Raw genomic sequence first — 13,891 nt, 5'->3', positions numbered from 1 at the left:
CACACTAAACATACACACACCATAAAATAAATACAGTTATAACGAAAATACAAATGGGAAATTATGGAGAGCGTGGACAGAAAGAGGCTGCACAAATTTGATCTACATGGGAGGTGTGCCAGGAGGAAACCTTTGCTGTCCAGAAAGAACATCAGGGCAAGACTAACATTTGCCAATGAACACCGAGGCAAAGACCAGCACTTCTGGAACAATGTGCTCTGGACAGATGAGTCAAAGGTAGAGCTATTTGGATTCCATGACTTTGCTGATAATTGGGAGAAGGCTGATTGGTCTGTAGTTGCTAGGATCTGTTTTTGCACCTTTTTTGTGTAAAGCGGTGATGTTGGCTGATTTCCAAGCAGATGGCAGTTGACCTTGAGCAAAAGAGAGGGTGAAGAGAACAGAGAGAGGGAGTGAAAGAGCGGAAGAACAGGATTTTAGGACCCGTGGGCTGATGCCGTCAGGTCCAGTTGGAGAATCAGAGTCGAGGGTTGACAGAAACTTTTCCACCTTGTCAGGAGGAAAGGACACGGAGTCCAGGAGCAGCTGGGTACGACTGGGTAGGGTGGGTACAGAGAGGGATGGGTTTGGGACACAAGATTTAGAGGCAAACACAGAGTTGAGGCATTCAGCTTTTTCACATGTGGAGTCAGCTGTGTAGCCGTTTGAGGTAAGGGAGGGGATGGAGGGGGAACAAACACCAGAAACAGATTTGACCAGATGCCACCAGGATTTGGAAGAGGGAGACAGATAAGGGAGTTCGGTCTTGAGAACGGGGAGATATTGTTTCCTGGCTCTCCTGAGGGTGGACACACACTTGTTTCGGGCTTTGTGAAAGGAAATTAGATTTACTTCCGTTGGATTTGCTTTCCAGGAGACGAAGGCAAGTTGTTTCTGGGCAACAGCCTCACCACAAGATTCCGTGTACCATGGACGGGAGGAAGGGTATGACAACTGAAGACGAGATGGGATAAATCTGTGCATGAGAAAGAGCAATTTACTTTGGAAGAATTCCCAGGATGAGTTGATGTCAGAGGTGGTAGAGATGGGAGACCAGTCCAGATGATTGATGGCTGCTTCAAGACCGTGCCAGTTGGCCTGAGTGAAATGCCAGACTCGTCGACGCTGAGCAGGCTCCCTGAGAATGGTCAGAGAGATGTACACTTTAACAAGCACATGATCAGATGAGCCGATTGGAGCAGAAGAAGAGCAGCAGACATTTTCAGGGAAGTTAGTCATAACCAAGTCCAGAAGAGAAGATGCTCCGTTGACTGAGATCCGGGTCAGGAAATTGACACATTGTGTCAGTCCCAGTGAGTCACAGAAGTCCTTTGCTGAGGAGCCATGGCTGGTGAGGGAGGTACCCACACCCAGCCAACTGGCATGGTGACAATTGAAATCACCACATATGAGGAAGAGAGAGTTGGGATGAGTAGATAGAAGTTGGTCCATATTATCAGACAGCGAGGTGTAGATGGAGTCATCACTGTTTGGTGGACGGTACAACACACATATGAACAAGAGGTGGGAGCGAAGGGGAAGCCGTAACCAGAGGTATTCCTAGGGGTGAGGTGGAGAGAGGGCAGTGCAGGGCGAGTGAGAAAGAGTTTTTGATAAAGATAGCAACCCCACCTCCAGGACGAGGCTCAGGTCTATCATACCTGAGGAGGGAGTAACCCGGGGGAGATACTAAGGAATCAGAGACATCATGAAGGAGGAAAGTTTCTGTTAAGCAGATCACGTCTGGTTTGTCAGAAGCAACCTGTATGGAGAGATCAGTTAAGTTTGAATGAAGGCCCCGGATGTTTGAGGTCCATACCGTTAATGAAGAGAAAGGGGGAGCATCGGATACAGAACAGGGGGGAGGAGGGGTATGGTAAGATGTGGAAGAGGAGGAAGAGGTAGGGAGAGCTGTTGAAGGTGTGTCAGAGATTTCAGAATAGCTTGGAGAAAGGGAAGGATGGGGCGGGCAAAAGGTTTGATGGTGATTGGGTGAGGAACAATGAGGTGTTATTTGAGGAGGGGGAAGAGCGAAGCAGGAGGTTGGGGGAGATGGAGGTGAGAGTTGGAAGGGGGAATAAGCGGGGAGGATGCTTTGAGGAGGAGGGGTGAGAGGGGGGAAATGGAGAAGAAATGAGGGTGGGGAGATTTGAAGGGGAGGGGTGAGGGGGGAGTTTATGAGGGGAGGGGTTAGGGGGGAGTTAAGGAGGGAAGGGTCAAGGGGAGGGATTTGAAAGGGATGGGGGAGATTTGGAGGGGAGGGGTGAGGGGGGAGTCTAGGAGAGGAGGGGCGAGCGGGAGTCTTGGAGGGGAGGGGTGTGGGGGGAGTTTAGGAGGGAAGGGGCAAGGGGGGAGATTTGAAAGGGATGGGTGATGGGGAGGATTTGGAGGGGAGGGGCAAGGGGAAAGATTTGAAGGGGATGGGTGATGGGGAAGATTTGGAGGGGAGGGGTGATGGGGAAGTTTTGGAGGGGAGGGGTGATGGGGAAGTTTTGGAGGGGAGGGGAGATGGGGAAGATTTGGAGGGGAGTGGTGAGATTGGATTTTGGAAAGTGTACGATTAATGGAAAACGAACTATTATTGCAAAATGAGTTTCTTGTGACCTTCGAGTTAAAAATACGTTTGAGGATGCTGAAGGGGGGGTGGAGTGCAGGAGAGTTTAGGGAATGTAGAAAAGAGGCACTGTAAGAGATGGAATTTTTTTGGGGGATGAATAGATTTGGTGAGCAAGTCGAAAGCAACCTTTTAAAGAAGAAGAAGAAAAAGGTGTTATAATATACGACAGAATACAGTACTTCAGGTACTACTGAATACAGTACTACTGATCGCCATCTCAGCAAAATATTGAGAAGTCATACTTGTAAAAGTCCCCTTCCTCCCAATGTCAGGATTCTCTTGTGATCGATGAGTTATCATCATCGTGGAGCTCTCGTTCTCTCTGCTTCCATCTTTGCAGGGTTAGAATGCTGAGGTTGCTTCTGCAGCCGTTTTTCTTCTCTTTTTTTTTTTCTTCTGCTAACGCGAGGACGAGGAAGTGACATTGTATTTATGCTTTTGGAATACTTCCGGCATCTTATTGAATAAGTTGGGCCAATCTTTATACAATTTATCAAAGATTCATTTTTTTACATAATTTCCACAGTTTATTTTGATAAAAATCCATAATTTTCAATATCCAATATTGTTTTCAACGAATCTTAATGGCAGATCTGGAAACGTTATGGTCTTAACAATTTCTAATTGTCTTTCTAATTTACTACCACAACATTAATATTGAATTATTCTCGTCTTTACTTTTTTAGCCGCGTCGCAGACGCTGCTCATAGAGTGCCCTCTGCTGTTGTTGTTGTTGTTCTTCTTCTTCTTCTTGTTCCTGCAGAGAAGACAAAACCTCAAAGCTCCACCCATTCTGGGAACCATAGCTCCACCCATTCTGGGAGAGCCTTCATATAAACAAATATCCACCATTTTATTAACTCGCATAGCTTTGAGGCCTGTTTTGTAGGCCCGTGGTGTCTTCCTCTCTTACACAGTTTTATTTCAAATCAAATTCGATATATCATTTCATTTTTCACAGTCGCTAACATAGTTTTAGACTCGGTTGAAAAAAAACGGGAAGAAAATCCGATGAAAGTTGCCCTTTATAGAACGAAATGAATTCTCAAAGGCCTGTAACTTCAAGTCCATTGAGATTTTTTTTTTTAAATCGCGGCATGGTCAGTCATACACCGCCCGAAATAAGAGACGGGAAAATGCCGAGATATATATATATATTTTGTTTAAATCGCGGCATGGTCAGTCATACACCGCCCGAAATAACAGACGGGAAAATGCCGAGATATATTAAAAATTCGTCCATTTGATGACAATCGTCACGATGAAATATTTAATTTATACGTCGTCACTATAATGTGGAGAGAGGAGCATAGCTTCGTTCACGTGTCGCCACACACGGGAAATTGCCGAGATATATTTTTTTTAAATCGCGGCATGGTCAGTCATACACCGCCTGAAATAACAGACAGGAAAATGCCGAGATATATTAAAAATTCGTCGCCACACACGGGAAATTGCCGAGATATATTTTCACTTTGCACAAAAATAACATCAAGTAATCGAATCAATAGGAATGTCCTGTGCCTATAACATCGACGTTATAGGCACAGCTGCATCTAGGCATTGTGTAACATCGACGTGGCTTTTGTTTTAATTAAAACTTTTTGTACTTGTTTTTTTTAGACTACAGTGAACGCCATGACTTTTTTTTCAGGACAATCGAGCAACTTTACCAGATTTTCTCTGTCTCAACTCACCGGTGGAAAATATTCAAGCAGTTCGTGCTTGGGAAGACAGTGAAGCGAGTTTGCCAGACTCTATGGAGTTCCAAGCATGATGCAATGGATGCTGTGTGGTCCAACCTGCAATGAAATATCCGAAGCCCAGGAGCATCTTCCGTGACAGCAACACCGAGACGCAGGACACATGGTCAGGTGCAGATATTTTGTTGAATAGCATGATGACCTCCATTTTCACCGTATACCTATTCTTTTGGAAGCCCGTTCTAACTGAGATGAATGACATGCAAAAAAATTCTCCAAATAGCTGGGCTAGGGTTGAAGGCCTCTGCTGCCAAGTTGGGAGCCCTTGTTTTATTTTTTCCAAAATGAGCGGGATAACATCATCGAGGCGAAAATCAAGGCTGCTGAAATTTGTGAGAAAATGGGAATCTCTACCGAGTGACCGATAAGAAGGAGAAAAAGATTGCCAGAGGAAGACATGGTGAACGCAGGTCTCTCATTGCAAGGTGAGATCAAACGGGAGCAATATGAAATCTTGGATCGGCTACATGAGGAAACGACCCGACGCACACATCAGATAAGTGACATGAACATTAAGTTTGGGTTTCTCACGTGACTCAGTTATCTGATGGACTCAGCCAACGACAGAGACATTGCCATGAAAATCCATCATCTCACAGAAATGTGCGACGATATCATCACCTGCCTCAGCCGTCCGTGTATGAATGGTACCTGTTCCGTGCGCCCAAAAGCTTCACACACTCCGGACTCGAAGCGTTCACTCCGACACGTTTGTTTCCTATCCCGGGTATTTATTTTGAGCTCATTGTTCTGCTGTTTTGTTGGCACTTTACACGTGTGTGCTCCTGTGGAGGATACCTGTTTAACACTCGGCTTCTATTTGAAAGTGCACATGATGCAGGAGAATGAGAATCGTCAATTTGTGGCAGGTGCATGCGAGATGAATGTGGCTTGGAAAATGCTTTACACATACTGTGAGCCAATAAAATTGTCTTGGTCATTTTAGTATTTCTGTGCAGAATAAGCTAAGATTTAGCATTTTTTTCAGCTTTTTTGTTTTGTTCCACTGCAAACAAAAGAAATACATATGTGGATACCAAAATAAATTTAAATTTCTACAATCTTCTGGAAGAAATGGTGCATTATTTGAAAAGAGTGCAAGGGTGCCAATATTTTTGGCCACGACTGTATTTATGGTTTATACCTTGTACATAACCACCTTTAGAGGCCATTTTTCCCCGCAAGCGGGGGTTGGCCTTTTTCGGGAACCGTGGTTGTTGTTGTTTTTCGGTTTCCCTTTTTGAAGCAATGTTTTACGGCCGGATGCCCTTCCTGACGCCAACCCTTTTTGCCGCCTTTAACGACAAACAGGGAATTACCAGTGAACTGGTCCTCAATATATATTATTCCTCAATATAAATTATACCTTGTACATAGGATGGAATTTTGTATTCCCAAAAACTGCTGTGCAGTGTATATATAAAGCACTAACAAATTACCCTTCCTTCGGACGGGTCTCAGGGGAATTCAACGAAGGTGACGTTTTATGTCGGAGGTGGCAAAATTAAAATACTGCATTCACACCCCATGGTCCAGTGAATCCATGACTCCACAGGCCTGACCCAGATACCTATCGACCTCTGGCTCACAACATGCGGAGACATGAATATCACTGCCAAGGTAAGTGAATCTATCCATGACCTCAACATCCTCACCACAGACAGGTACAGACAAGATAGCAGCATCCAGGATGTCATTTAAATCCTAGATCTTAGTGTTGACAATTACTCATCATTCAGCACAAGGTCAGCGATCTTGACATTCCTGAACAATGCACTGCAGCTGGATCTCTCTGACATCCTCCCCAGAATCCAGTCCATACAAGTGTTTAAAAGTGTTGGGGGCAGTACGCATCCCAGATGAACTCCATTAACAACTAAAAAATAAGTCAGAGATGGAACCACCACACATCATAGTGCTCTCAGTACCAGTTCAGAAATCATATCGATCAGCTTTGGTGGCACGAAGACCGAGGATTCTCCAGAGGGCATCCCAATTCACTGAATTGAATGCTTTGAGGAGATCAACATAAGCTGCAAGGAGCTCTCGCCTGCATTCGATGAGGACCTGAAGAGAAAGGATACGGTCAAATGTTGACCGTTTTGGTGAAAAGGCAGACTGCTCTATGTGCTGGTGCTCAAGCAGATGGTGGCGAACCTTATCAATAACTAGCAGAAGTACCCGGCATTGCCTGGCGGGGGAGGGGAGGGAAGGGGGAAGGGGAGGGGAACAGGGGGGGAGAAGAGGGGAGGAGGGGAGAGGGAGGGGGGAGGGGAGGGGGAGGGGAGGGCAGAAAGGAAGGGGTAGGGGGAAAGGGAGGGGGAGGGGAGGGTGGAGGGGGAAGGGGTAGGGCGGAAAGGAAGGGGTAGGGGGGAAAGGGAGGGGCATGGGGGAAAGGGAGGGGAAAGGGGAGGGGGGAAGGGGAGAGGGTAGGGTGGAGGGGGAAGGGAGGGGGAAGGGTAGGGGGAGGGGGAGGGGGGAAAGGGAGGAGGGAAGGGGAGGGGAGGGATATAGATGGTTACTGGCAATTGATCACATCCAGAAATGATGTAATCCACACCATTTATGTACTTTACACAACGTTAATAGGAATACATGGCCGTGTAGATGGGAAATACAGTTTGTTTGAAATAAATCACAAATATCAGATGAAAGTGAAAAAAAACCTATGTGGTGTGAATGGCAATGTTCCTCGCTGAAATGTGAAAAAACTGAATTACGTGCGAACGCATAACTGTGAGATTATGGCGGCAAAGTTGGAACATCACGTGATCCTAGCAGAAGTACCCGGCATTGCCGGGTGGGGGAGGGGAGACCCGTACATTTCCAACCCGTACATTCGCCCTCTCGACTCAAGCTCGTATTCGATTCGTATTCGAAATCGAAAGGGGAAAGGGGAAATCCTTCGTATTCGAATTCGTAAACACGAAATATTAATTAAAATTTAATTCATATCGCACAAAATCGACACAAAACACGGTCGCATAAAGGTGAAAAACGCAATGGCTTTTTGCCCTGAATCACGTGCAAACGTGTGACGTGTGACGGGATGGAACATCACGTGATCGCTCTGAGCGAATCAGCGAGCTGTACTGCTCGCACTGGCTGAGATTAGCGGGTACTTCGCTGAAATGCGCTGAGGTAAATATGAATAAAAAATATGGATCTCGTCAAATATGGTCTCAGCCATGTTCGTCCCAGGCTCAAAGGCCATGTCTATGCCAAATATCAAGCACGTGAGCCTCTCCGTTTCGGAGTCTATCGGTAACATTACACACACACACACACACACACACACACACACACACACACACGCACACATGCACACATGCACACACACACACACAAACTGTGTTTTATATATATAGATTATCCAAGCAACGACCTTTCCCGGAACTGAGAGCAGTGTCACGCCTCAGTAGTTGTTGTCGTCCTGGCGATCATTCTTCGCTTTCCAGATTCCCCTTTTCCAGTCATTTGGGATGATGCCTGTGATCCAGACAGAGCACAGAACTGCATGCAACAACATGAGTACAGCATTTCCACTAGCCTTGAGAATTTCACCATGGATGCCACAAATCCCAAGAACTTTGTCCCCCTTTGAACTAGTTCACCCTATTTATGTAAAGGGTGTTTCCCTAAAGAATGCTCTTTTTTCCAGAAACGAATCGCACGCTCACACATACCACAATGTGAATGTACAAGTGATTATAATTAATTGTAGCAAGTCTCAACAACGCGTGCGCTGCGAGGTGAAAAGTCTACAAAAAAATCTCAATTTTTTCTCTTTTTTTCTCATTTTTTTTTAGATATGACCGAAAAACTCGTCGCTCAAAGGATCCCCTGTGTCGCGTTTGGAATTGCACGCAAGCTTTTTGCAGACACTCTCAGGCCCGTTAAGGCTGCACCGCGTTGGCTTTGTTTTGCATTATTTTCACAGCGTTGGCTTTGGGTGATGGCCTGAAAATTCGCCAGACCTCAATCCAGCAGAGAACCTTGGAGCCATTATGAAAGAGCGAGTTGAAGACCGCTTGTTGGATTTTTCGGAGAGCGAACAGTGTTCCCGTGACCGTTTAATGGATATAATCAACGAGGTCTTGGAAGGAATAAAAGGTGATACTGACCTCTTTTGCAATTTGTTGAGGTCGTTTCGAACGCATTTGAATCTCGTGAAAGCCGCTGGGGGAAAATCGATTAAAAATTATTAAAGTCTGAGGTATGCATCCAGTCGGAAAAAAAGGCATTCTTTAGGGAAACACCCTTTATTTCTACAATTTATGAATTTATTTATGGAGCCTGTATTTCCACAAAGAAGATGGCTCACAGTTGATTGGAGGGTTAGCAATAGGGTTATTAACACCCATGACATACAACTCAACAGCTGGTGGGTGGGTCAGCCTGGTACAGCCTCTAAAAGGTAACCGGCCCAGCAGGCCTTCACTTCAGACTCCTCCGTCAAGAGCTCACCACCCTCTCCTCTAATTGCAGTGTACTGAGGGGCAGGTTTAGAGGAACACAATGCACCGATTCCTCGACAAGAAAGATGAGAATGATTTGACCACTGGAGATCCTCTACATTTTCACAGATTCCTCGTACATATGCCTCCTTGTCTGCCCTCAGTGAACGTACAGTTTTATGCCTCGGCTCCCTGAACAGCTTGGTTCCGCCATCAAGTCTGGCCCTCCGACTCTGGTCAATGGTATCCAGTGTCCCTTGGGAGACAAAGTTGCTCTTCGCCTGATGGTGGGTTCCAAGATACCCACTGGCAGCATCAAGGATGGTTGTCTTCAATGCACTCCACAACTCTTCAGGATTCCTTAAAAGACCCAGTTACCCTAGGGCCCCCACATCACACACCCCTCCACCCCCCCCCCCCACCACCCCACTAAACCTGTTCACAAACTCCTCAGCTACCCTTTTATCCTTGAGCTTGCCAACATCCAGCCTCGGCTGGGATGGTATCATTCTCTTGGGTTCAAGCTGCAGGTCCAGAATTGCTACAACAAGCCTATGATTGGTATTGAAGAACTGAGCACTCCGGTAGGCCCTGTAATTCTAGAGTAACCTCCAGCGACCATCAATGCGAACATGGTCATTCTCCTTTGCCACACCACCAGCATTGGACTATCAAGTCCCACGATGTGGCTGTTGGCGCTGAAACCATGAACTAGCCACCCCAAGTCCACAATATCTTGCTAAGTCAAGGAACTTGGTGCTATTCTGGTTCCTGGTTCTAGACCCATGGGGATGAGCACGTCTCATAACCATCCCTATCAGTGCCAGTTAATGCACTGAAATCCCTAAGACTATAGGAATATCTCACCTGAGGCACTGATCAACCACAGACTCGAGCGTGGCATAGAATGTCTCCTTCTCGCTGAGATCACTCGCCTCAGTCTGAACATCTACAGAGACCAGGGAAATGGCACCCAGTGAGTGACGAGTCCTCAGTCTCATATAAATCCTCAGAGAATCCTCAGCTGGTTGACTGGTGTTACCTCGATTACCATAGGAGTCAGCTTGTTGGACACAGCCACAGTATCTCCCTGGGAATGGCAACCATCAGAGCGACCAGACCAGTAATAGGTGAAATCACCCTCCATTATCTCAACAACATCCGGTCTCCAAACCTCAGAAAGTGCTGCAATACTTATGTTCAGACGCTGGAGCTTAGATGACAATAGAGACAGGTGATCATCCTCTCTTAGAATGACATTCCATGCACCCACCCGAAGGGACCGCTTCAGGTTAACACAAGGAGACCACCGCCTGGTGGATGACACCTCAGCACCACCCAAACCCAACCCAGCAGTATTCCTCAAAGAATGGGGGTTCCAAAGGCTTTGCCCCAGTCCCATCATCTGGTGCAGGGTAGCTGCACAGGAGGTACTTCCATGGAGCAGGTTCTTGGTTTTATTTGTGTGTTTTTGTGTATGGTGTGGAAAGAAGTATTTTACGTTGCCGGAGTGAAATCCTGCCACCAACCTCCTAGAAACGGTGAACCCAACTACAGGAGGATGTCTGCGAAAACAGTTGGGAACCAGATATGGATGGCAGTTGGTTCACTAGGAGCCCCTCTGCCCTTTCATAGGTTTAGTTTTAATTATGCTGGGTGTATATATCCATACACCCTCCTCACCAGCACCAGTAAACTTGTCGCCGACACAACCCGACCATGAAACAGGTTAGTACAGGCTTACATGTTACCTGGAACAAGTCACAGATCTGATCTGCTCTTCAAGCCTGCTGTTGGTTGGTGTCTGTGTCCACCCCGCCCCCCCCCCCCCCCCTCTATCAACTCTTTATTACCTCCACCACCGAAGGTGGATAGAGGTTGTGTTTTCACCCCTGTCTGTCTGTTTGTTTGTTTGTGAACAAGATATCTCCAAAAGTTGTGGACGGATTCGGTCGAAATTTGGCAGAGATGTATCATATGTGACAAGGAGGAAATGATTAGATTTTGGTGAAGATCCAAATCCGGATCCAGATACTATGATTTCTAAAGTGATTTTTCACCATTGAGAGATAGGGCCAAAACTGATATCGAGAAGAATATCTCAAAATAACTAGAACAGCACTCGGTAGAGCACATGCCCTCCGCCAGGCTGAACAGTTTACATTTTCTATCCCATTGATCGGCCGGATCTGGATTCGGACCTGAACCAAAACCTAATCGGCTAGTTCTTGTCACGAAACCAACTCCTCCACCAAGTTTAGTTATAACTCGTCCATAACTTTTTGAAATATCATGTTATATATCACTTTTACCCGATCTCTCAATAATAAAGAGTCACTTAAAAATTAAATAATTCTCGTGTCCGAATCCATATTCAGATCTTCACCAAATGGGAATCATTTCGTCCTTGTCACACAAACAACCTGTCCATCAAGTTTCGTCCAAATCCGTCCATAACTTCTTGAGATATCCTGCTATGTATCGTTTTTGGCCCTATCTCCCAATGGTGAAGAATCGCATTAAAAATTCTAGTATCTGGATCTTCACCAAAATCTAATCATTTCGTCATTGTCACATATGCGACCTCTCTGCCAAATTTCGTCCGAATCCGTCCACAACTTTTGGAGATATCATCTTCACAATCAGACAGACAAATAGACAGACAAACAGACAGACAGACAGACAAACAGACAGACAGATAGACAGACATTAAAAATCGGTCAGAGACCGTGGACTTGCTGGAATGTACTTTTTTTTTTTGATTTGCCAACCACTCCACGCCATCATGGTCGTCTCTCCAACGCACAATCCCACGAGATATGCGGAAAGGATGACCCAAAACCAATTACCTTTTTTTTTAAATTTGCTTTTGTTAAGGCTTTTGTTTTAAAACAAATATTGTGGCCGAACCACGTGACCGATTACGTCATCATTATTTGTTTTCTAAACTAATTTATTCCTCGATTATGCTCAAGAAATTTCATCTTGTTCGGATGAAGTTTTGTACTTGTTGAATTATGACGTCATAAGGGTGCAAAGTTTTTCGGTTTTTCCAAGATGGCGGCCGAACCACGTGACCGATGACGTCATCATTATTATTTTTTCTACACCAGTTTATGCCGTCATGGCGCTCAAGAAATTGCATCTTTATTGGATGAAGTTTTGTACTTGTCGAATTATCAAATTATGACGTCATAATGGAGGCCTTGGGCCTAGAGAGTTAAAAATTGGGCACGGTCTTATCCAGGGCAAGACAAATACAGTATGTGTGTAAAGTATGGCGATGCTATGTGCAACGATGTAGACGTAGTACTGCGCACAAACAGACAGACAAACCAACCAACCAACATACTTGCCGGAATCTTTTCCGGCAAGTAACAAACAGACAGACAGGGGTGAAAACATAACCTCTTCGAAGGAAAACATAACCTCTTCGAAGGAAAACATAACCTCTTCGAAGGTGGCTACCTTCGGTGGTGGAGGTAATTATGGACAGATTCGAATGAAACCTGGTGGACAGGTTGGGTGTGTGACAAGAAGAATCAATTTTGTTGAAGATCCAAATACGGACACGAGGATTTTTTTTAAAGTTCGACATTGAGAGATGGGGCCAAAAACGATATACAGCAGGGTATTTCAAAAGGTTGTCGAAGAGATAGGACAAAACTAGGTGGATGAGTTGGGTAAGTGACAAGAACAAGACAATTAGCGTTTGCTTCAGGTGCAGATCTAGATCCGACCTCTCAATGGTATAGAAAATGTAAACTGTTCAGCCTGGCGGATGCTCTCTACCGAGTGCCGTTCTCGTTTGTGAATATATTTTGAGCGCCACATCCAAGACAGGATTCCTAAGGGCACGTTACAGGTGTGTGGATGAGACATTGCATATTTCGAACAGAATGCGTCATCCAGGCATTTTCAGCAGAGAGGCTGAAAATCGTTTCATCAAACATTTCGAGTTATAAAAAAGGACATTGTCGTGGATGTTCCTGCGTTCAAAATGCTTTTCCTCTTAATGTTAAAAGCTCCGGGAGAAGTCAAGGAATTATTGAGCTGGCTCAGCCAGAGAAGGTGGGAAAACAACTACTCTTTATACACTGTAATTGGTAGTTTGCTACTTTAGCGATGTGTATTGATAACAACAGGTAGGATAAGAAGAAGAAAACCCACTGCAATTGAGAAATCTCTCGCACAAAGGTGTACCTGTACATACGTTTAATTTACGTTGGTGCAAATCAGGTGTTGCTTGGAGCTTTGCGTGTTGTAGTTGTGGAAGTGGGGGATCTTGAAAAGGCATGGGAATGAGATAGAAGGTTGGCTGTTTTTATTTTGCCCTATCGACCATCCTTGCCTATTGCCGTTTCCACAAACAGTGTTTGGCCATGTGACCTGGCACGCCTGTGACTTCATGTAAATGTTGTGCCAAAGGATACAGTCGAGGCTGGAAAAAGAAGCACGTTTAGGGAGAGCTCTGGAGAGAGAAGCGAGATGGGTATTCTGTGCTTTTCTAGCTGCGTCACAACTGTGTTTTGCGTGATTTTGTGGTGGGCAAATGTTTGCATGTTTAATGCAACGGTGGTGCCAAGTGCATTGCCTCCATCGATGCATTGTGCCTACAATTGCCTAAACAAAGGCCTAAGGTTAACAAAGCTCGTGCCACACTCGACCACTGTGAAAGCCATCGCTATGTTGCAAGGTGAGGACAGACCGTCGCTTATTTTAAAATTTATGCAATTAATATCTGTTTTGGGAATAATTTTACTTTCGCTAAAGTTGTTGGGTTTTTTTTAATCAGGATGCGAGTCGAATGACCATCCATTTATTACGTACGCTATTATAACCCTCTTCTGTTTCATGAAATGCATACGCACATGGACTGCCTCCACAATACATGAGCAGATGACCTGAGCATTACCTAGAATTGTTGAAGCTTCGAGCCTTAGACCAAACTGAATGTGTTGAAAAACTATGATAAGCTGCACAAGAGGCAAAGCTCATTTCCGACATTTGACCACGAAGTAGTCTTCATCCGGAACCTGCGCAGGCATTGTGTG

At 45.3% G+C, this 13,891-nt stretch overlaps 1 protein-coding gene across 1 annotated transcript in view; it reads left to right on the top strand.

Moving 5' to 3' along the window:
• Positions 1-13,248: 13,248 nt before the first annotated feature.
• RRP36 (ribosomal RNA processing 36) overlaps positions 13,249-13,891 on the top strand; it is a 115,521-nt gene continuing 114,878 nt past the window's right edge. Inside the window, exon 1 of the mRNA XM_078766712.1 lies at positions 13,249-13,533. Within this exon, the coding sequence (XP_078622838.1) occupies positions 13,326-13,533 (208 nt within the window). The 5' untranslated portion in view covers positions 13,249-13,325. The remainder of the gene's footprint in view (positions 13,534-13,891) is intronic.

This window comes from Myxine glutinosa, chromosome 12 (genome assembly GCF_964187855.1).
Source record: "Myxine glutinosa chromosome 12, kmMyxGlut1.1, whole genome shotgun sequence".
Classification (NCBI taxonomy): Eukaryota; Metazoa; Chordata; class Myxini; order Myxiniformes; family Myxinidae; genus Myxine; species Myxine glutinosa.
The sequence above is the reverse complement of the archived record's forward strand: the minus strand, read 5'-3'. Positions and strand labels throughout refer to the sequence as shown.